We start from the raw sequence: 24002 nt of genomic DNA, 5'->3' as shown, positions 1-24002 counted from the left end.
CTCCCCTCCCACTACTCCTTCTGTTCCCTTCCCCACCTCCCCTCTTCTCCAGAACCACTGCTCTTCTGTTTCCCTTCAGAAAAGAGCAGGCCTCTCAGGAATATCAACCAAACATGGCATGACAAGATGCAATAAGACTGGGTAGGCATAAGCCCTCATATCAAGACTGGATAAGGAACCACCACATTGATTTCCACAGTGGATGTACATGTTTGCACTCACACCAGCAATGGAGCAGTGTTCCCTTGCCCCTCACCAGCATGAGCTGTCACTTGTGTTACTGATCTTAGCCATTCTGACAGGTGTTATATAGAATTTCAAAGTCATTTTGATTTGCATTTCCCTGATAGATAAGGATATTGAACATTTCTTTAAACATTTCTTGGCCATTTAAGATTCCTCAATTGAGAATTATCTGTTCAGATCTGTATGCCATTTTTAACTGGATTGTTTAGTTTGTTTTAGTTTCTTGAGTGTTTTATGTGTTTCGGATATTAGCCCTGTCTTGGATGTGGAGTTGGTGAAAATCTTTTCCATTCTATAGGCTGCTGTTTTGTCCTGCCAGGGCCCTGCCCTGACATTTTTTTAAACGGTACTTGTCCAACAAAGCATTGGACAAAAGCCAAAGACTGATAATTCTATAATTTTATTACAATTTTAATTATAATTGTATTACTAGTGCTTAAATAAGCACTATTCTCTTACTCTGTAATTCAGATGAGATGGAGTCTCTTGGAACCTTGCATCTCAGAGCTCACCCATAGCAGACCATGAAAAGATGGTGGAGCATCTCCTGAGAAGTAACCTGCCAGCCTTAGCTTTTCCTTGATGGCTCCTGACAGTGTCCTTTGCCTTATAGAAGCTTTTCAGTTTCATGATATCCTATATATTAATTGTTGGTTTTAGTGCCTGTGCTACCCATGTTCTGTTTAAGAAGTTGTCTTCAATGCCAATGCATTCAAGAATATTTCCTACTTTCTATTCTATCAGATTCAGCATGTCCGGTTTTATAGTGAGGTCTTTGATCCAATTAAACTTGAGTTTTGTACAAGGTGATGAATATGTATCTATTTGCAGTACTCTACATGCAGACAACCAGTTTGACCAACACCATTTGTTGGAAATCCTTTTTGTTTCTAATGTTTCTAATGGAACCTATTTCTGGCTTCTTTATTAAAAAGAAAACAGGTGTCCATAGGTGTGTGGATTGATTTCGTTGATTAATGTGACTGCTTTTATGCTAACACCATGCAGTTTTTATTATCATATTGTCTGTAGGACAGCTTCAAATGGATGGTGAGTTGACTCTGGAAGTTCTTTTACTGTTCAAAATTGTTTTAGCTATTCTAATTTTTTGATTTTGTTTTCTTGTTTTTTGAAATTGAGTATTTTCCTTTCAAGGTCACAAAGAATTGTGTTGAAATTTTGATGGGGATTGTATTGAATCTGTAGATGGCTTTTGGTAGGATGGCCATTTTCATCTTTTCATCTTCTGATATCTTCTCAACTTCATGAAAAACATTCACATGGCAAATGTTTAACTTTATAAATTTGTTAGTAAATGAAAGAGTCAAAGTTTTTGTCACATGTCCCCCTCCAACCCTTGAATTTGAAGACTGAAACCAAGTTTTTGTTAGGCAAAAACTACCACTGCACTAAATCTGCAAACCCCAAGTCTTTTAAATGCATTCTGTGTTCTTTATAACTAGTTAATTATATCAACTACAATTATAACTAGTTAACTATACTAACCAGTGTGAGTAGAAATTAGTACAGTGCCAATGATATAAGAAAATCTGCTTCCCTTTATGTTTTGTCTTCTTACCATTTTTACTCATGTTATAAATGCAAACTACAGGCAAGAGTCAGACAAGGTAAACTGTGATGAAACAGCTAAATCATTATATGTATAGTTAAAACACTCTTCTTTTGGAATTTTGGAGGCTTTTTCTTATACTGTACTGCAGGCTAGCCAAGAACTCACTTCAACCCACCTGACTTAATCTCCCAACTGCTGGGATATCATGCCTGGACCATTGTGTCCCACACAATTCTCTTGAACCCACTTTTGTTGGTTACTTGATATTTCTTTGATACTGGAGGAGAAAGCAGAAATTATTTTCTGTTGGCAACCTCTCATTATTAAGTATTTTACTAGCCTACACTGTGTATGAATTTTGTAGGAAACATCTTCAAAAGCGTACTAGATTATTTGGGGGATATAATAGTTCCTGTTAAAATTCATTGCTGTGATTTTATTGTTAATGTTCCTGTTTTGACACAGTGTCAAACTTACTGTGTAGTTGAGAATGATTATAAATCCCTGATTGTCCTGTCTTTGCCTCCTAAGTGCACCACTGTTTCTGTTTTTTGTTTGTTTGTTTGTTTGTTTGTTTGTTTTAGTTTAGTTTTTTGTTTTCTTTCAAGGTTTCTCTGTGTAGCCATAACTGTCTTAGGACTTGCTCTGCAGACCCTGCTGACTTTGAAGTCACAGAGATTCGCCTGCCCCTGCTTCCCACATGCTGGGATTATAGGTGTGACCCACACCACCACCTCCTGGCTTCAGCATTTTATTTTCAAGGAATTATTTCACCTTATGTTTAACTTGTGATAAGTTTACCATTACAGTACATTTTGTATATTGAGATTTTTAATATAAAATAATCATATACTGCCTTTACCTTTATTATCTATAATTTTAATAATTGTTAAAATTATTTCTCTACATTCATATATAAAGCAATTTGATTCTGCAAAGTTGTTCAAGAATATTTTGTGCAGGCATAGTGATATATTACTTGCAATTCTACAATTTGAGAAACTGAGGCAGGAGGATCTATGGTATCTTCTGCACCTGAGATTCTCTCTTCTGTCTCTTGTATTCGGTTGGTGATGCTTGCATCTATGACTCCTAATCTCTTTGCTGGGTTTCCTATCTCCAGAGTTGTCTGTCTTTGTGATTTCTTTATTGTTTCTATTTCCATTTTTAGATCCTGGATGGTTTTGTTCAATTCCTTTACCTGTTGAATTGTGTTTTCTTGCAATTCTTTAAGGTATTTTTGTGTTTCATATTTAAGGGCTTCTACTTGTTTACCTGTGTTCTCCTGTATTTCTTTAAGGGGGTCATTTGTGTTCTTCTTAAAGTCTTCTATCATTATCATGAAGGAATTTTAAATCCAAATCTTGCTTTTCCAGTGTGTTTGGTTATCCAGGACTTGCTGTGGTAGGAGAACTGGTTTCTGATGATATCAAGTAGCCTTGATTTCTGTCGCTTAGGTTCTTGGTCTTGACTCTCAGCTTCTGGTTATCCCTGGTGTTGTTCATCTTGCTTTCTCTGACTGGAGCTTGTCTCTCCTGTGGGCCTGTGAGCCTGTGATCTTAGGAGTAATAGCACTCCTGGGAGACCAGCTCTGTCTAGGTGGGATTTGGGTTGTGGAGGGCTGTGGTACAGTCTTAGCTCTGGACAGAGATAGAAGCTAGAAGGATTCTCTCCCAGGTTGCTCCTTGGTCCCTGTGCCCTGTGTGTTCCTGGAAGTCCCTCTTTGGACAGTCATTGGAACAAAAGTGGGGTCTCACCTTGTACTTTGGAGTGAGAGCACTCCTGGGAGACCACCTCTCTCTAGGCAGAATTTGGGTGTGGAAGGATGTAAGACATCCTTAGCGATAGGGCGCAGATGGAGACAGGCCACCTCTTATAACTTATTTTCACATGTTCAAAATTGCAGAGGTTAAAGTCTACAACCAAAGAAGATCGAACCAAGAAAACTGGAAAATCAGAAAAGAAAAAAGATAAAGATTCAGAAAGGTAAAGCAAGAAGTTATGTAATCTTTTCCTTACTAAGGTTGTAAAAATGTACCTAAGAGAAGTTTTAAATAATATTAACAAATATATAGTTTTAAATCAGGACAGAAAAGTCAAAAAGGAAAGAACAAGGAACTGTTACAGGATTAGAGGTAGAGAATGAACTGGAAGAGTTCCTTTACGGGTTCTACTATTACTACTTATTACATTACATACTACTTAAAATAGTCATTAAATGCCTATGGCTTAAGTGATAAACAAATGAATAACCTTTCTGAAGCCAACTTTTCGATGTAAAGTGACTGAGATTTTGAAAATGTACTTGTCATTTTTCTTCCCTAACAAACTTTCTTCTTCAAAGAACTTCTACAGCTGATAACAACTTCAACAAATTGACTGGATATAAAATTAACTCAAGCAAATCAGAAGCCTAGCTTTATACAAATGATAAATAGGAATACAACAACCTTCATAATAGTCAAAAATATGAAATATCTTGGTGTAACTCTAACCAAACAAGTGAAAGATCTGTGTGACAAGAACTTGAAATTCCTGAAGAAAGAAATCAAAGAAGACTTCAGAAGATGGAAAGTTCTCTTGTGCACATGGAATAGTAGGATTAGCATTGTAAAAATGGCCAAAAGCAATCTACAAATTCAGTGCAATCCCCATCAACATTCCAACACAATTCTTTTTTTTTAATTTTTTATTAGATATATTTCTTTACTTACATTTCAAATGTTATTCCCCTTCCTGGTTTCCTGTCCATAATCCCCCATCCCCTCCGATCCTACTCCTCCATACAGGTGTTCCCCATCTATCCTCCTCATATGCCTGGGGGACCAACCTTGGGCTTCCCCTTCCACTGGTGCCCCAACAAGACTATTCTCTGCTACATATGCAGTTGGAGCCCTGGGTCATTCCACGTATAGTCTTTCAGTAGTGGTTTAGTCCCTGGAGGCTGAGAAACACCTAAAGAAATGTTCAACATCTTTAGTCATAAGGGAAATGCAAATCAAAACAACCCTGAGATTTCACCTCACATCAGGCAGAAGGGTTAAGATAAAAACTCAGGTGAGAGCAGATGCTGGGGAGAAAGCGGAACACTCCTCCATTGTTGGTGGGATTGCAGACTGGTACAACCATTCTGGACATCACTCTGGAGGTTCCTCAGAAAATTGGACATTGCACTACCTGAGAACCCAGCTATACCTCTCCTGGGCATATACCCAAAAGATGCCTAAACATATAACAAAGACACATGCTCCACTATGTTCATAGCAGCCTTATTTATAATATGCAGAAGCTGGAGAGAACCCAGATGTCCTTCAATAGAGGAATGGATACAGAAAATGTGGTACATCTACACAATGGAGTACTACTTAGCTGTCAAAAAACAATGACTTCATGAAATTCATAGGCAAAAGGATGGAACTAGAAAATATCAAAGACTGCCCCACCTAGGATCCAGCCCATATACATAAAAGCCACCAAACCCAGACAATATTGTTGATGCCAAGAAGTCCATGCTGACAGGAGCCTGATATAGCTGTCTCCTTCGAGTCTCTGCCAGAGCTTGACAAATACAGAAGCGAATGCTAGCAGCAAACCATTGAACTGAGAACGGAACCCCCGTTAGAGGAATTAGAGAAATGATTGAAGGAACTGAAGGGGCTTGCAACCCCATAAGAACAACAATACCAACCAATGATGGACAGACCCATGGCTCCAGCTGCATATGTAGCAGAGGATGGCCTTGTTGGGCACCAATGGGAGAGAAGCGCTTGGTCCTGCCAAGGCTGGACGCCCCCCCCCCCAGTGTAGGGGAATGTCAGGGCGGGGCTGGGAAGGGCTGCCTGGTTGGAAAGGAAGGAGATGGATGAAGTACTCGGCTATGGAGGGACAGGAAGGGGGGCAACTTTTGGATTGTAAATAAATAAAATCATTTTAAAATATCAGATTGAAATCTTAAAACAAATGTAGCAGAGAAAGACTTGTGTTAACTCTTCCTTACCAGCTAATGTTCTAAGCTTGCAGACTCCCTAAGTCAGTTCTCCAGAATTTATTCTTTTCCTTCTGCAGGCTTTAACTATGTTTAGTTTTATAAAAATAATTACCCATTTACGTGAATAAATTATTATAAAGTGGTTTTAATACATAAATATAAGTACAAATTGATCATGTAATTTAAATTTGTTTGGTATATGTTATTTAAAATAAAGTTTTTAAATAAGCCTATGAATTTAGTGTTTATAGAGGGCTTTAGTTTCTGGAAAGAATTTTATTAGATACAAAACTTGTCCTTCGAAGAAGAAAAGTGTTCAGGGAAGAAAAATGACCAGTATACTTTCAAAATCTCAGTCACTTTACATTTCAATCATAGCAGTGAAAATTTGGCTTAAGAAAAGTTATTCATTTGTCTATCACTTAGGCCATAGGGAGCCAGTGACTATTTTAAGTAGTGTGTATGTGATGTAATAACTAGTAATAGTGGCAGCAGCAGCAGCAGTGAGTAGTGTACGAGAGGCTGAGGAGGTGGCTTAGCAGGTAAAAGTGCTTGCTGCATAAGCCTGATAACCTGAGTTTGATCCTTGGATAAAAGCCAGATGTAGTGTCTATAATCCCATTGCTCTTACAGGGAGATGGGGACAGGAACAGGTCATGTATATAGTGCAATGGAAGAAACAAGAGACAATGCCTCAAACACAAAGCAAAAAAAAAAAAAAAAAAAAAAAAAAGAAAAAAAAAAAGAAAAGAAATAAAAAAGATAGTTTCTTTTCTTTAAAAAGAAAAAAAAGATTGTCTCTGACCTTCAAGCATAAACTATGTAATGAGCTCCCTCTTCCTCTCTTTTCCTCTCCCTTTCCCTCTCTCTTTTCCTCTTTCCTTTCTCCCCTTGCTCTCTGTTTCTGTCTCTCTGTCTCTGTCTCTCTGATTGTGTGTGGCGGTATGTTTTAAGATTTTAAATGATCTCAAGTCTTTGGGAAAGTAACGCATGGATGTGTTTTCAAATATCATGAAAATTTTTAAAATATTTTTAATTACAGGAAGATATCTCCAAATGGAGAACTTCAATCATTTGAAGAACTGGCTGAAATCCAAGTAAGATATATTCTCCCTGAGTCTATTTCTGTAATAATTCATTAAAATTGTCTTCTGCATGCCAATTCTGATTTGAATCATAAATGCTCCATTTCGATGGCTCACCTGCCCTTTTGGAACTCTGCTGTCCTCAGAGGTGGCTGAGTCCATCAGAAGCCTAACTAAATTTCTGGCCTCTTTGCTGTGCATTTCTTTTCCAGTTTCCAGGTCCTACTGAGATTCATGAGTAGTGATTAGAGGTTTGCTTTTTCTCTTCATTGTTACTTGGTTTTGTTTTAGTAGATAGTGTTTCCCCTCATACTTCAATAGGAATAATATAGTTTTCAAATGTTTTCTTAAAACAATTACCTTTTAAAACAAAACTTAGAAGTGTTATACACTGTAAAGATGTTTCTAATTTTTACTGTTTTTTCTCATGAGATACAGCCTTCAAATTGTCATTTTCCTGTGTGATGTTTGAGTCCTTTCTTCTTTTCTCCTTTTCATTGCTTGTCAACAGTTTGGCTTAGTTGCATGGCACATGACTGTTCTTAGCACACTAAGTCGACATGTGCTCAGCATCTTGAGTATGTAACTTTTGCCAAACATGTTTTTGCTTCTTTCTGTTCCTGTATGAAAATACACTTCCTTGGGTGGTAGAAATCTGATGTCACTCTACATATTCTTTATATGTTTGTAAAAGGTTTATTTCTGTATTTACATATTTTCATTGATAGATCTAAGTGGTTTCACCTTTTCGTTGTCCTATCTAACTTGCTATTCTGTCCATACATTCAGTTTTATAACCAGGATATAATTGTGGATGCTACAGTTGTAAACATTGGGACATTTATTGCAGCTTGTGTTTGGTGAGATCACTGTCACTTCTTTCACAGACATTGGGCACTGTCTGATGGCTGCATTGAAAGTGTTCTGTGATCATTTTAAAATCAGGGTTGTCTTCGGGTATCTTTCTTGGTTTCTTTTAACTTGATAATAGTAAGTACATTTTTTTAGTTTACTATAATTTTTCATGGATATTGTAATATGGTGTTGAAACTCCAGAATCTACTATGTCCCTTTGATGACTGGTATTTTTCCTTTATTATATCATGAACATGATTGAGTGTGAGCGGAAACTATGTACCTATCCAGACTTTTTTAAATCCTGTTAGATTTTGCCAGGTTGTTTTGAGTCTTTACTTTGTGTGTGTGGTTCATAGGTTACAGGGAGGCTTGGACAGATTTTATACAAGATTACTGGGTTCTTGTCTTCAGTTACCTCTTTTATGTGATTTTTCACTTAGCCTTTCCATGGTTAGGATTGTCCCAAACAGTGCCCTTGTTTGTAAATTATAGAAACAGAGGCTTTTGTAAGCTTTTGGGAGCCTGCTATGGCTCAAGTAAGCCTTACTCTCAAAATGAAAGCCCAAAAACAGTAATCTAGACCTTCTTTTCCTCCATGGGCCACTTACCCTTGTTCACACATGAGTGTTGGTGCTTCTGTTCTGTGTAGTGCACAGGGTTACATGTGGCACAGATTGTCCTCAAGGAGCTTGTTGTGACAAACAGAAACCATACATGGAGCTTTAGATATAGTTCTCAAACTCTCATCCACTGTGATTTCCTTAATGTGTAATTTATATTAGATGCTAAAATTGGAGATTCCTCTAACAATACTTCAAACATTTCCACTTACATATTTCAGACCCAAGGAAAATGAAATGAAAATGTTTCATTTATAGTCGTTCTAATGTGCAAGATTCATGGTAATTTTGAGTGTGGGAAATCAACAGGAAGATATAGCTTCAAGTTGTATCCACCACTGCATAGGAGAACTCAGCAGTTAGATGTGTTCAGATCATCATACTGGCAATCTGTATATTTGAGACATGCAAATGACCATAAAAAACTAAATCTGAAAAGTACCAGAATGAATACTGTTCACGCTCTTTAACTCCTAGAAAGAAGCAGAAGCCCTGAAAGTGAGAATAAAACCCTTCAGGAACAACTGAACTCAGCTTTAGAGATGAGGGTCTTAGCAGCAAGCTAAGAGAATGCCCAGTTAGGAATTTCTAAATGAATGCTCTGCTCTTGTATACTGAGTGACTATCTGTATACGTGTGTGTGTGTGTGTGTGTGTGTATGTGTGTACACAAATGACAACACACACACATATACATATAATACATTGTTGCACATAGTCGTTTATACATGCAAATAAATTAATAGACATAATATTTATTCATATCTAGAACAGCAATCCAGAAAGAAAATAAGTCTTCATGAAGAAAGCAAACTCTTTCAAACTGCCGATACACAATCTATTGGGAGGAAAAATACTAATCAGAGGCAGGAGAGTTGACTCAGTGATTAAGAGTGTTGTCTCACACTGAGGCTCTTGGTACATGAAAAGGGAAGAAATAAATACAATCTCAGTAACAGCCATGGATTAGAAAGGTTTCAAAAGCAGCTTCTGCACATATCAAAAATGCCCTGTGAGTGGGCTACCTTGTCTGGTTTTAATAGACACCAATTCTTACTTCAACTTGATATGCCCAGCTGGTTGATATCCATGGGAGGCCTCCCTTTCCTAAGGAGAAGGGGAAAAGGGGTGGATGGGTGGGGAAGGGACTGACGGGACAGGACGGAGAGGAAGCTCAGATTGGGATGTTAAATAAATAACAGTAAGAACAGGAAAAAAAGAATGCTGTCTCTGACTGTATTGCCTGCCTTTGGATCCCCTTTTCCTAACTGGGGTGCCTTCTCTAGCCTGTATAGAAGAAGATGCACCCAGTCTTACTGCACTTTCATATGCCAAGGCTGGTTGATATCCATGGGAGGCCTCTCTTTTCCTGAAGAGAAGGGGAGAAGGGGGAAGGGAGGGAGAGGAGGTTATAGGAAGGGACTAGGGAGAGGAGGGAGGGGAAGATGTGAGCAGGATGTAAAGTAAATAAGTTGTCAGAAGCCATCTAGGAAAGGCTAAGGCTTGCAAGTGAATTTTCTGGAGATGGCCCACAGTTTGGCATGACCTGCAATGGGTGACCCCTGAGACATAGGGTCCTTAGAGGCTTCAACCCAGGATTGCTTTTTGCTGCTGATACACCTGTTCGTGTCACTAGTTCATAGTCCAATGATTCCCGGGCATTGGGCAAATTTCCTGCAGATCAACATGAAGATGTACTCTCATACAGTAATGCTTATAGAGATGATTATATGTGATTTCACAGTTTCTGATGACTTTATAGAAGTCTTAAATTGATACAAGTAACTCTTAAGTTGATACAAGTAATCTCCAGCCCCCTATAGAATAAAGCTGTAAATAGAGCTCTGTAAATCTTCATGCATCACAGGTCAATTGCACTAGGATAAGGAAGTAGGCCTGAAACAAATTTGTAATGAGAAAAAACATTCATTCTAGGTCAGATCCAAGAATGAAGCCACAGCTGTGCACTATGGTAAAGCAAGGCTATGTCAAACTGTTTAAACTTATAATGAGATTATAGAATGAAACACTGCTTTGAACTTGCTGTCAGCATCCTCTGTAACTCCCCTTTTGTGTAACATTGATCTATGAGGTAATTTTATAGTAGAACTTTTCCCCATTAGCCAAATGTATATATAAATATATGTGCTGTGTGTGTGTGTGTGTGTGTGTGAGAGAGAGAGAGAGAGAGAGAGAGAGAGAGAGAGAGAGAGAGAGTCTATATGTGTTCACATACACTTGTGTCTAGGTATATGTGTATGTGAGTATGCATTAATACTTGTGGAGCTGTTAAGACAGGCAGTCAGGCCTGGACAAAGTGTGTGTGTGTGTGTGTGTGTGTGTGTGTGTGTGTGTGTGTGTGTGTGTACACGTCTAGGCGTGTGCTTGATTCTGCCTTTCTTCCTTTACTTTTTCTCTGTCTCATGAATGAACTCCAAGCCTCTAGCCTAAGCCCACCAAGGGACCCTCAGAGAAACTAATAAGACTTCTTTTCTTAATCCTCTCTTGCTATCAACAGGAGTTAATTACCAGAAGCCAGAGTCTTTTGGCTTTAGAATAGAAAAGGGTTGAAGAGAGAAAAAAATGACCTAGTTTAGCCTCTTCTCTCCCCCCCTCTCCCTCCTCCCCCAGCCCAGGAACCCACCAATATCATCCATTGCTGCCTGTGATTGAATCTGGTCCTATGGCTGGTCTGAGGCAATAAATAACTTAATTTAAAAAAGAAACACACACACACACACACACACACACACACACACACAAAGAGCGAATGATGTTCTTGCAAAATGCTGGAGGTTGGTTCCTAGCTCATGCCAGATGGCTCACAACAGCCTTTATCCCCAGCTCCAGGGATCTGCCACCCTCTAGTGCACTCCACAGGCAATGCACACAGATGTGCTCATAGCCACACTCAGTCATTCCCTCACTCAGAAGCCCATACACATGGATAAGGAAGAAGGAACGAAGAACTGGCCCTTGTCCTTCCAATTAAATTTAATACAATGAGTATTTTGTCTGATTCTGCTCCTTCCCTATTTCCAGCCAAACAAAAATTAAAATGAGATATAAACATTTCATGAATGAATATAGAAAAGTATTGTTTTACTCTATATAAAACATTATTTTTAGTTTATTTAAAAATATAAGACAATTCTTTAATTCTATAATTTTAAAGAGAAGCTATGAACAAAGAAACTGAACTTTACACTGAAAGAGTAAATAGAAAAACAATAGATTTTTTATCCAAGATGTTTATTTGATTACATTATTGAGAAAATGTAATGCAAAAAATTAAAATGATGTAGGATAACATTTAACGAATTAACAAGTAGTTCTTTGAAGGTGCATAGATGAAGAGTGAAGAAACTTAAATTTCCCAGTTTCAAAGTTCTGTATTATCATGTTTCGCAAGTCGATGCATAAGTATAAAGAAATCAGCACAGAAAGGCAAATGCAATTCCTTTTCAGCATAAGAAAACTCCTGTAATATGTAAGGACAAGACTCTCGGTGATGTAAAAAGAAGTACAATTAAGGCAGCTATCCTCATCCAAAATGAAGGTATACTGTAAGATTTCAGTGATGAAAGCACGTCCACTTCTGGTGCTGAATGTAAAGCAGGGAAGCTTTAAATTAATCTGACATAGAGTACTTAACAACTTTTAGTACTAAATGTTCTTATAGAAGGTAAAATAGTCACACAGAGTAAGCATTTATGGAAAAGATAGGCTAATACAGTATTGATTGTTTTAGAACACCAGAGTTACAAATGAACATTGGTGATAATTGAGAATTGTATTATTTTCTGGCCACAGAGTGACCGGTGTGAGTTGTCTGCACCCCAGGACAGCTGTGAATGTGATGACAATGTCATGTCAGTGTCTTTCCAGTCTCCTTTCTGTTGCTGTTACAAAACACTGACCAAAAGCAACCTGGGAAGGGAAGGGTTTATTTGGCTTACATGTCCTGACCATTGAGAGAAGTCAGGACAGGAACTCAAGCAGGGACAAAGGCAGGAGCCATGGAGGGAACAGCTTTCTGTCTTGATTGTTGCTTTTGCTCTGCTAGTTTCCTAGAACCTCCTACCTAGGGGTGGCACCACCCTCAATGGGCTGAGGCCTACTGGATTAACCATTAATCCAGAAAGTGCCCCGCAGGAATGGCCACGGACCCATGTGATGGAGGCATTTCTTCAGCTGAGGCTCTCTCTCCCCAGGTGACTCTAGTTTGTGTCAAAATGACAAAAACTAAATATCACAATGTCAAAAGACCAGACATCCTGATAAAGCAAACCTTCCTGAGGATTATTACCCAAAAGATAAATTTGAGTTTACAGCTTTAATTTAATTTACATTATTTAGTTTAAGTGTGTGGATGTTTTGTCTGTGTGTCTGCCTGTGTGTCATGTGCATGCAATGGCTCAGAAGATAAAAATGGTGCCAGAGCCCCTGGAGCTGGAGTCACAGTCACTCAGGAGCTACCGTGTGGCTGCTGTAACGTAAATCCTGAGGCTTTGGTAAGGGCAATCAGTGCTCAAGTTGTAGATGATGGTTTGAGTTGTCCTCCCCCTCCATCTCTGGTTTGCAAGTCATAACGGCCTAGGTTTTCTATTACAAATATTAGCTGCTCTGCATGGCTTAGGAAAGCCGTGAGTCTGGGACTCCTGCCCAGGTACATATACAATATAGTTAGTATCAAATATTTTATATGAAGATATCTTATAAACTTCCCTGAGATACACAAGAAACCCAAACAGCTAAACTGTGATTAAAAACAAACATGCTTAATGAAACACAGACATGTATATATATATATATATATATATATATATATATATACCTCATTGATTATTAAATTTTAGAGAACAATAGGTACTTCTCACCTACAATTTTGTAAGACTAAGTTACAGATATATTTAATGCTTGTGGGTATATGCCAAAGTAATCTTTCCCATATTTCTATTATATCAGCATGAATTGTTACTTATTTGAAAGGAAATAAAGGACTTTGAAAGGATTTGAAAGGAAATACTCAGTGAAAGTCTTGGGAAAATGAAACCATTTCATTTATCAAGTTTACTATTAATAGTATTTCCTAAAGAAGAAAATTCACAAAAACCTTCCATTAAGGTATAATGAATTTTAATAGAAAAAGGCTTAAAATAGCCAAATGTTCACTGGTAAAATATTTGAAAACTTTAAAATGTCATTTTACTAAATACATTCTGCTACCTATCTTGTGACTATGTATTTTTTTGTAAAAATATGACATCTTGAATAAAAAGACCATATTATATGTGTATAGCATAATATAGTATATGTGTCATCAAAATGTATATCCGTTAACATAACAGAGAATATTGAGTGATTTTTCTATTTGATAGGAGAGGTTTTTTGGTGGGAATTTTCTTTTTCAAATTCTGATACTTGGTTTTGTAAGCACCCCCACTTCAAGATCTTTTTAGGGTGCCGTTGTTTACCATAGCCTTGAAAATGGCAACTTGAGAAAATGTCTAGGCTTTGTTTTAATAAGATAAAAGTAGAAGCCTTTTTTAAAAAAATTTTTCCAACATGCAAAAGCTTTTAATAACTCTAATTGTAAACCTGTTGAGTTGTATCTGATGGTATAGTTTAACTTTACCAGGTCCGTTAGAGAGAATGCAGGTGTCAGTGTGCACAGACTCCTGATGTATGTGCTTTTAGGGGGAGATGTGACTTAAAACTGACAAACTGATTTCTCACAATCAGGAAACTGAAAGAAGTAAGTCTCAACTCAACCTTGCCCTAAATCAAAAGACAGCGGTGCCTAAAGAGGGGAAGAGCAAAACAAAACTGGACCGGGCTCAAAGTAAATCAAAGGTTAAGGTTGAAGATTCAAAAGATTCCCTACTGAAGAAGAGTGACTCACAGTCCGGTGGACAGAGGCAGGATCAGGTGAGGCAGACACTGACCAAACCAGTCAGTATCTGATTTACAGGAAAGTTTTTCCTATCGTTCTTACTTTATTTGTATGTTATTTTCCATTTATTCGGAGTTTTAATTTTTACTCTTTAGATGTATGGATTCATTGTCATCCTAAATAACAACTGGAAGCTGTCCATTTTGGGTGATGATTTAAGCATTTATTTGAGAACAGGAAGAAAATAAGGTTTTAAAACTAAAGATATTCTGCTTAAAATGGATAAAATTCAATATAAACACAAAATTATAGAGAAGAGTCCTAAAGAATGTTTCATCTTGTTCCCCTAGCACTGTGGATTCAGAAGCTTTACCCTTCCCTAACCCAAAAAGGCTTTCATGAACTCAGGCTTTGTAGGGTCTGATCCTTTCCAGGGATCTGAACCTCTTTGATTAGCGCCCAGGTCTCTGTGCATATCTCACGGCGATGGTCACAGTGCACACTAAAGTGTACCTTCCCCTGTAGCCACACCGGTCGTCTGTAAGTCAGTGGAAAGTGCTATGTATTCTGCTGTGTTCAGGCTCTTCCTAGTTTGTCCCTCATACTCGTTTCCCCCTATTTTCTAAAAGTTTTCTGGTTATAGAAAGAGATGAAGAATGAAATGTACCAATCCAGTCAGTTACTGTGGGCTGCATAATAAATTCCCAAGGAACTTCATGGCCTAGGCAGCAAACACGATTACCTCAGATTTGTGATCTAGGATCCAGGTGTGCACACAGCTGAAGTTTGTAACAGTAACGAGAAAATACCACAGACGCCTGTCCACAAAACACTGTGTTCACAATTTTACAAAAGCTGTGAGAGCAACAATGAAGAGGCAAAGTCAGAGAGATAAGAGACAGAGACATGCTTGATCTCGGAAGTGACATGTCCTCAATCTTACCGTATCTTCTGCATTTATTTTGGTTATGGCAAATCTATACCCAAGAGGGTTCCATCCCTGGCATGAATACCAGGCTGAGAGCACGCCCATCAGTTGAGAGGCTGCATGCTGAAAGCAGAGTGAGTGAGATTGTGAAAACTCTTAAACTGAGCACAGATTGAGCAGTTTAGCTTAAAATACTCATCAGGAGGAGCCGTGGAAGATTAAGATTTTAGGTTAAGGACTAATGTGTAAGTCTGTAATTATGTAGAAAACAAACGATGAATTGCTAGAACAGGTGAAGGAAGATTAGAGATGCAGACTAGCACAGTGTCGAAGAAAGGAAACCGTTTTGGTGAACTGCCAAAAGTCCTGCTGTTTGTGGGTAAAGAAAGTTCGTATGAAAGAAGCGAAGTTATATGATGTTCAGGCCTGCAGCGACACTGAGTGTCAACATCTGTGTTACAGAAAAACGCCTGTTATTGTTTAAAGGAATTTGTCTATTAATAAAATCACACTTGTTGGGCACAGGTTTCAGTTTAATCAGATACCTCAATAAATTTTCGAGTATACATTCTTAATATATTTTAAAATATATGTTGTTAAAATAAATAAAATATATGTTGCTAGTGCATTAGCATAATAAACTATAGCAAGTGTATTTAAAATAATATAGATAAATTTAAATAATTTTATCTCATAAAAATCTATTTTATTATATTTGTAACAATATAATTAATTATACCCTATAGACTTTTAATTAAGAAATACATTTTCAGGGCCAGCTCTTCCTTAATCTCATCCTATAATTTCTCAGTCTTTGTAACATATTTGTCTTATATGATTCTCATGTTAAGAAAACCATCCTGATGCCTGGCATAATAATGCACGCGCTTAATGCCATCGCCTGAGAAGCCAAGGCAGATAGGTTCTGTAATTCAAGACAGTTTGGTCCACATAGTGAGTTCCAGGCTAACCAAGGCTTCATAGAGAGAACCCATCTCAAGAAAAATAACGTGGGGTGGGGCAGGAAAATTACCTTGAACATCTTTATGTGACTCGTTTAAAACATTGTCCAAATATTTGTTATATGTAAATTTAATTTTATCTTATTACAGACCTCATCTGATCAGAGTAAAAGGTCAGTTGGTGAAAGGTAAAACAGTTTGTGTTTGTTCTGTGTTTTCATAGTTTTATTAGTTATATATCTAAGTGTAGAAATACCAAACTGCATCTTTGTTTATATCATCACTTGCTCTTGTGCTATTACTTTGGACAACTAACTTTAAATTCAGAATGTTTGAAACTTTAGATGTCAAAAATTGGAAATTAGGGGGGATTAAAAACTCAAAAGTTTAAAATAGCTTTAAATTAAGAGTTAGATTTAAAATATGATTAGATTTCTAAAGTGATAACTGAGTCTTATTCTTTTTCTCCATCTTTATTAACTTGTGTATTTCTTATTTACATTACAACTATTATTCCCTTTCCAAGTTTCCAGGCCAACATCCCCCTCACCCTCCCTCCCTTCTATATGGGCCCCTCCCAAACTCCCCCATTACCCCCTCCCCCAACAATCACGTTCACTGGGGCCTCAGTTCGCAGGGACCAAGGGCTTCCCTTGGTCTCCTTTGATCAAGTGACCATAGGTGTGTGGATTCATTTCTAGGTCTTCAATTCTATTCCATTGGTCTATCTGTCTGTCTCTGTACCAATACCATGCAGTTTTATCTCTATTGCTCTGTAATACTGCTTTTGAGGTCAGCTGAGTCTTATTTTTAATTTAGTTATCAAACTACAGGACATAAATCTACAAACAACTCAATAAAACTTGTTGTCCCAGCTGTTCACATCTTGGTGCATATGGGGAACGTGAAACCAGTTGAGTTGTTCGATTCCCAAATAAATATTACAGTTTTCCTTCTTGAGTCTCTTTTGATGGTCACACTGTGATTGTTACCAGACTTGTTTCAGGTAGGGGGCAGTGCTCCCAGCAGACTGCTTAAGGGAAGTAGATTCTTTCAGAGGAGTTAGGTTACTATATTACTGAGTCAAAATACACTGTCAGTGCTTTATTCCCCATTAATTATAGAAAACTTCACACATAAAATTTTTACGTTGCTTACCTTGCAGAAAATAGAAGAGAATGCCTGGCCATATAGGCTTCTATGTTTTATTGCAAGTATTTGGCCTTGTTTTTAATGTTTTTGTGTGTGTGTGTGTGTGTGTGTGTGTGTGTGTGTGTGTGTGTGTGTGTGTTCTTATCCTTTCTCTTGTTATCTAACTGTGGAAAGGGTTTCTAATTTATTCTTTTACATTTAAAATTTTCTGGTCAGCATTATAATATTGTAATGCCATAAGAAAAAGAACTGATAAATAAACTCCTCATGGATTCCTACCCAGCTTAAGAACTATGTGGAAAGAGAAATAAAGCAGGGGGCTGTCATACTCATGCTTGGATTGTGGTAAGTGAACTAGCTCTATGGTTTCCCTAAGGAAACATGGTAGCCTGCAGGCCTTTGAAATGCGGCACTGTCTGCATATGTCACCTGAAAAAAATTAGTAATATTTAATATTGTTCTAACATTGAGTCTTGAGGTGCTATTAATGAACCCATTGACTACCTTAGTAAAGCACATCTTGGAGAACAGAGACGTGGACTTTAAAAACTGTATCATATGGCGGCTCTCTAGTCTGAATGAAGGCATTAGTAAAGCAGCCCCAGGCTGGGCACAATTCTCCATGCCTTTAATCCCAGCTCTCAGAAGGAACTCTGTGTACTCAAGGTCAGGCTGATCGATATAGGGAGTTCCAAGCCATTCAGGGCTACAGAGTGGGATCCTGTCTCAAATAAATTTACTTTAAAAAAGCAAACATTTACTCACCTGATTGTATGACTTTAAATAATTTTCCTGGCAATGTTACACTCTCATTCATTTTCATCAGATTTGAGACTCATAATGAAAACCAGTGAATGAAACAAGAGATCACTGGGGCTGATAGGTAATATGGAGCATATTGTCAGGGAAGAATCCATTGTATAATTCCAAGAAGATTATTGTAATTATTTTTCATTCAGTTTGTTTTTGATGTAGAAACTCTATGTCATGCAAAAAGTCTGCTGAGGTGCAAGGTATGTAAAAGGGTAACAGAGACATAGCTATTGTCCTTGCTGTATGAGCAGTAAAACAGGTAAGTGTGAGTGTGGTGTAGAACATCAGAGAGGGTGCAGCATGTTTGGCTAGACTGAGAGTTATATGGTCTTTATTTTCAGAGGGAATGGGGTTGGCCTTTACCAGGCAATGTTATAATAGATGTTTCCGTATGGACAGATCTTGAGGCCTTCATGAACTTCTTTAGAGTCTGCATAAGGTGCACAAGGAAAAGTCTAGAAATTTGTTTTGTTGGGGATCTAAATGAATGGCAACGCTGAGAAATAATTCATGAAATAGGTCGTTTTTGCTTAGTATAGTTTATAGAATTACCCATTAACAGCTACATTTTAAATATTGCTAAATAGGTTTAAAATTCAAACCTTTAAGCACACAGCAGACAGTATTATTCACCAACTTTCATTTTGTGTTACTCCTTAGAGCCAAATAGAATTTTTGAAGTACTTTGGAAGACCCTCGACCTTTCCAGAGTGAACAGAAGCAGAAGGAGATTCCCACCTCAGCAGATATGTGGCATTGCTTGCAATAAAAAAACATTCTTCTGCTCTTGCCAATATTAGCAGTTTATTTTGACTTAGAGAATGAGTTAGTGACAAATAATTAATTAGACAACATATTTTAATAGCTTATTGCCTCTCATATATGCATTGTTAGTTTTTTAAATGTTTTACAGTGAAATTTACATGTTTAAGACATGAAAATATAAACAACTTCTTTGTGTTTCACTTCTAAGAGTTACACATCCAACCTTTGTCACTATGGCTATTATCATGGAAACTTCTGCTACCAAATACTACATAAACATTATAAATCACGAAATGTCAAAAACAAAAAAAAGAAAAAGTTTTCCATGCTGATTTTTCTCTATGAATTATTAGCTGATAAGTTTACTTCATTAATTTACCATTCACTCAACATGTACTTTTTATTACTCTCAAATGCTGAATATTCTCTAGTTATGAAATTCATGCACAGCAAAGCCAGCTGGGGACCAACATAGAAGGATAATTTAGATATAATTATGAAATAAGCTATTAAAATGTAGTTCTCCCAGAGGAACACTCCTCCATTGTTGGTGGGATTGCAGACTGGTACAACCATTCTGGAAATCAGTCTGGAGGTTCCTCAGAAAATTGGTCATTGAACTACCTGAGGACCCAGCCATACCTCTCTTGGGCATATACCCAAAAGATGCTCCAACATATAACAAAGACATGTGCTCCACTATGTTCATAGCAGCCTTATTTATAATAGCCAGAAGCTGGAAAGAACCCAGATGCCCTTCAACAGAGGAATGGATACAGAAAATGTGGTACATCTACACAATGGAATATTACTCAGCTATCAAAAACAATGACTTTATGAAATTCATAGACAAATGGATGAACTGGAAAATATCATCCTGAGTGAGGTAACCCAATCACAGAAAAACACACATGGTATGCACTCATTGATAAGTGGATATTAGCCCAAAAGCTCGAATTACCAAGGTAAAATTCACAGAACACATGAAGCTCAAGAAGGATGACCAAAGTGCAGATGCTTCACTCCTTCTTAAAAGGAGGAACAAAAATATTCACAGAAGGAGATATGGAGACAAAGTTTGGAGCAGAGACTAAAGGAATGGCCATTCAGAGCCTTCCCCATGCAGGGATCCAGGCCATGTTTATATACCAAATCTAGACAATTTTGATGAGACCAAGAAGTGCATGCTGACAGGATCATGATATATATCTCTCCTGAGAGTCTCAACCAGAGCATGACAAATACAGAGGCGAATGGTAACAGCAAACCATTGACCTGAGAATGGGTTCCGCATTGGAGGAATTAGAGAAAGAATTGAAGGAGCTGAACGGTCTTGCAACCCCATAAGAACAACAATACCAACCAACCAGAGCTCCCGGTGACTAAACCACTGCCTAAGGACTATACATGGACAGACCCATGGCTCCAGCTGCATATGTAGCATTGTTGGGAAACAATGGGAGGAGAAGCCCTTGGTTCTGCCAAGGCTGGACCCCCCAGTGTAAGGGAAGTCAGGGTGGGAAGGTGGGGTTGTTGGGGTGGGGGAACACACTTTTGTAGAAGATGGAGGAGGGAGGATGAAATAGGCAGCTTATGGACAGGAAACCAGGAAAGGGAATAACATTTGAAATGTAAATAAAAAAATATCCAATAAAAAAGAATCAAACAATTAATAAAATCTTTTGTTAACAACAACAAAAAACATTAATAACTCACTACTGAATGAAAATGTGTCAAGACAGAAAACAAGAGTATAACTAACAACTTTTTAGAATTTAATGAAAACAAAAAGATTTATTTACACACAAAAAAGAATTAATGAAGTAAGATTCCATGTGTAGTTTACTATTTCAGGGATGGGTATAAGTGAGTGTTTGGAGGCAGGAAAGGCAATGGAAAGACATAATTAAACTATAATCTCAACATAAAAATAACAGTTTTTTAAAAACATCAAAATGACATACAATATATTAATAGAAAAATCACACTGGTCTTGAAGAACTGATGTCAGAAATAGTGGTGTGTGTGTGTGTGTGTGTGTGTGTGTGTGTGTGTGTGTGTGTGTGTGTGTGATGTTAAACTCAAAGTTTTTAACTCCCATCTTGCTTGGTAAAATAGAGATTCTTTAGCTAAAGTGATTTAGATATGCATAGACTTCAATGACTTTACAGTAATAAAGATTGTAGGTTAAGCATTCATGACATGACACTCTTCCACCACCTCTCCTGAAACTTCGTCAGACTCCTGAACCATATGGAACTCCAGGTCCAGAAACATACAGCCTAAGAATACCAATCAGAGGTCTGCCATGCCAGGAAATTGAGATTCACTCTCTTCCCTATTTCTATGATGATAAGAACATCTAGAGACCAAAACCATTCAGATGGTTTAAGGCCCTCAAAAGAACAAAATCAACAAGAACCATAGCAATATACACTTCCAAAGCAAAGCTACCCCACAGCAAGCTCTGGATATCCTAACAAAACTTAAACACAAGGAAATGACCTCACATACAATCTTACAATAATGATAGAGGCATTATAAGAGGGAATGAATAAACACATTAAAGAAATACAGGAAATACAATCAAACAGATAGAGGTCTTCAGAGAGGAAACGAATCATTTAAAGACATATATCATTCTCCTTAAAATGTCTTTTTTTTTTTTTTTTTTTTTTTCCGGAGCTGGGGACCGAACCCCGGGCCTTGTGCTTGCTAGGCAAGCGCTCTACCACTAAGCTAAATCCCCAACCCCTCCTTAAAATGTCTTATTATTTGAAATTTCTTCTATGTGTCAAATATCTTAATTATATTGAGTTTTTAGGAATCAAATACTACATCAAGACCCTAACCCTAACCCTAACCCTACATCAAGATATTTCATTTATCTTCTCTATTCATGTCCTTTAGTAACCAAAGAGTACCAACACATATTAGATAATATTCATAACTCAGGATGCTACTTTTAATGTTTCAGTACTGAATTATGTTTCAAAACATACAAAATAATCTTTTGGAAATTAAACTTAGTAAAAGAACATAAAATATTAAAGAGAGACTCATTAAGAAATATATAAAAAAGCCATTATACAATACCACCTCTTATTTTCCTTTCCATTTCTTTTTTTCCATGAGGACAGTGATGTATTAAAATAGAATCTTACATGTAATCCAGGGTAATCTTGAATTGAAAATCCTCCTACCTCTACCTCTTGAAGACTAAGATTATAGGTGTATATATTATGCCCGAGTTTTCAAGCAGAAATCCATGTATGTGGATCCCTGAGCTACAAATTAACTGTCTAGTCTTTGGAAAACTGCTAAGGTGATGACAATATTGAGGAGTAGACTCGGAGTACAACCATGCCTCCACTTCTGTTAGCCCCTGGACGCCCATTACTATAGGGATATGGAGTAAGCCTGGGCATTACTTCTTAAGCTGTCTGTTTCACTTGAGACATAGAGGCACCAAAATGATCAAGAGGGACTAGATTTAAAGGACAGTAGAGGCTCTCTCACTCCAGACAAGGATTCCAGGAGATGCTCTAACAGATTCAATGATCCTTGGCCAAAGAGGACCAACCCCATTGTGTTATGAGGTGCAAGAGAAGATTCCAAAGTGCTTCCCTCTAGCTTCTGATAGTGCTTATTTTATTTGAACACTAGCGTTTAAACATAGACACACATTGGATAGAATAGAGATGAGTATCTTTCAATATTTCTAGACCATCCCCCAAGTGCACTTCCTTGCCATTCAACAGGGCATCAGAACATGGAATAGGCTGTTAACACATTGACGCAGTTCCAGAAAGATCACTGTTATGTGTTAATAGTTTTTGAAATTTTAATTCCAAGCTTCTTCAGAATTTGGAAAGTTCATAAGAAGAACACACAATGACCAGAGTGCTTTTGGCTATGTTAGTGATGGGCAGGGAGAGAAAAGTCCTGCAGGTTTCCCTTACAGTTTTCCTTCCTGTGTTCTTCTACATCATGCAAAGCATGAACTGTGATTGGTCTCTGGGGTCTTGTGCTGCTTCTCCTTGATAATGTTATGTGATGAGCAGGTAATGAATTATGGTCTTTAATGTGCATGCAGAGATCATGATCTCTTAATAAATTCAATGTGTTTTCTTAGAATCAACATTTTACATTGGATATTGTAAAACATCTAAACTGATTTTCAGTGTAAGGAGGATGTGTCTGGGTTCTATGCTGTTCCTACACAATTCTCCGTGCATTAGGTGTCGTTTAACTCAACTACGTTGTTCTGGCTGCTCAGTATCACTTCTTGACCATCTAACTCAAAGGAAGCACATTATACAAAAAACCACCTTTTCAATTTGTTATTTCATGAAATTTCCACTAGCAAACATTAAATTAGAAAGTGTTATTTTGGGGCTGGAGAGATGGCTCAGTGGTTAAGAGCACTGACTGCTCTTCCAGAGGTCCTGAGTTCAATTCCCAGCAACCACATGGTGGCTCACAGCCATCTGCAATGGGATCAAATGCCCTCTTCTGGTGTGTGAAGACAGCTATAGTGTATAAATAAATAAATCTTTAAAAAAAAATTTTTTTTGTCTTTCATCTCATTATATGAAGTCGGTTCAGTAGAAGCCACCAGGGGGCGCCCTCAGTGCTGTCTTCCAGTTGTGTCCTACGTAAGGCGCCCTGGACATAGGATGACAGTAGAGTTGACTTCTCTAGGACTGCTGCACCCTGTTAGACAAGTTCAACAGGAAAACACAAACTTCAACAAAGAGGCAATGAAACAGTGGGGATGAGTCATTCAGTGCTGTGTAAGAAAAATAGAAATAGAGATCCTGGTGGGAACAAGAGACTGCGATTCTCACACCTACTACCTACCAACAGTCTCTTCTCCACATCCACAATCTGTGAACTCCCCTGTACCTGTGTGCAGAGTGACGCCATGACAGGTCACTGATGCACCGGCTGCTGGTCTATGTCTTACGTGTGAAAATCTCCTTCAGTCATGAGGACGAGTTTTCTTTAAAATCGCATCCTCAGAAGGAACAGAACTGACCAAGCCCCACAGCACTCCTGTCATCAGTAACATCCTGGTCTCCCTGCCTGTGCCTGTGTGACATCGGAAGAACCAA

At 37.8% G+C, this 24002-nt stretch overlaps 1 protein-coding gene across 3 annotated transcripts in view; it reads left to right on the top strand.

Annotated features, from left to right (window-relative positions):
* The window catches only part of LOC116905679 (coiled-coil domain-containing protein 7-like), a 51773-nt gene extending 35426 nt beyond the window's left edge, over window positions 1–16347 (top strand). For 2 of the 3 annotated variants that reach the window (XM_032908662.1, XM_032908661.1), the window contains 4 exons: window positions 3726–3805; window positions 6850–6904; window positions 14115–14300; window positions 16306–16347. In XM_032908662.1, coding sequence (XP_032764553.1) covers window positions 3726–3805; window positions 6850–6904; window positions 14115–14300; window positions 16306–16347 — 363 coding nt within the window. Of the gene's footprint in view, window positions 1–3725; window positions 3810–6849; window positions 6905–14114; window positions 14301–16305 lie in introns of those variants that run through there. The other variant, XM_032908663.1, reaches the window with a different exon arrangement.
* The last annotated feature ends 7655 nt before the right edge of the window (window positions 16348–24002 follow it).

Source organism: Rattus rattus, chromosome 7, assembly GCF_011064425.1.
Source record: "Rattus rattus isolate New Zealand chromosome 7, Rrattus_CSIRO_v1, whole genome shotgun sequence".
Lineage (NCBI taxonomy): Eukaryota > Metazoa > Chordata > Mammalia > Rodentia > Muridae > Rattus > Rattus rattus.
This window is presented reverse-complemented; position numbering and strand designations above follow the sequence as displayed.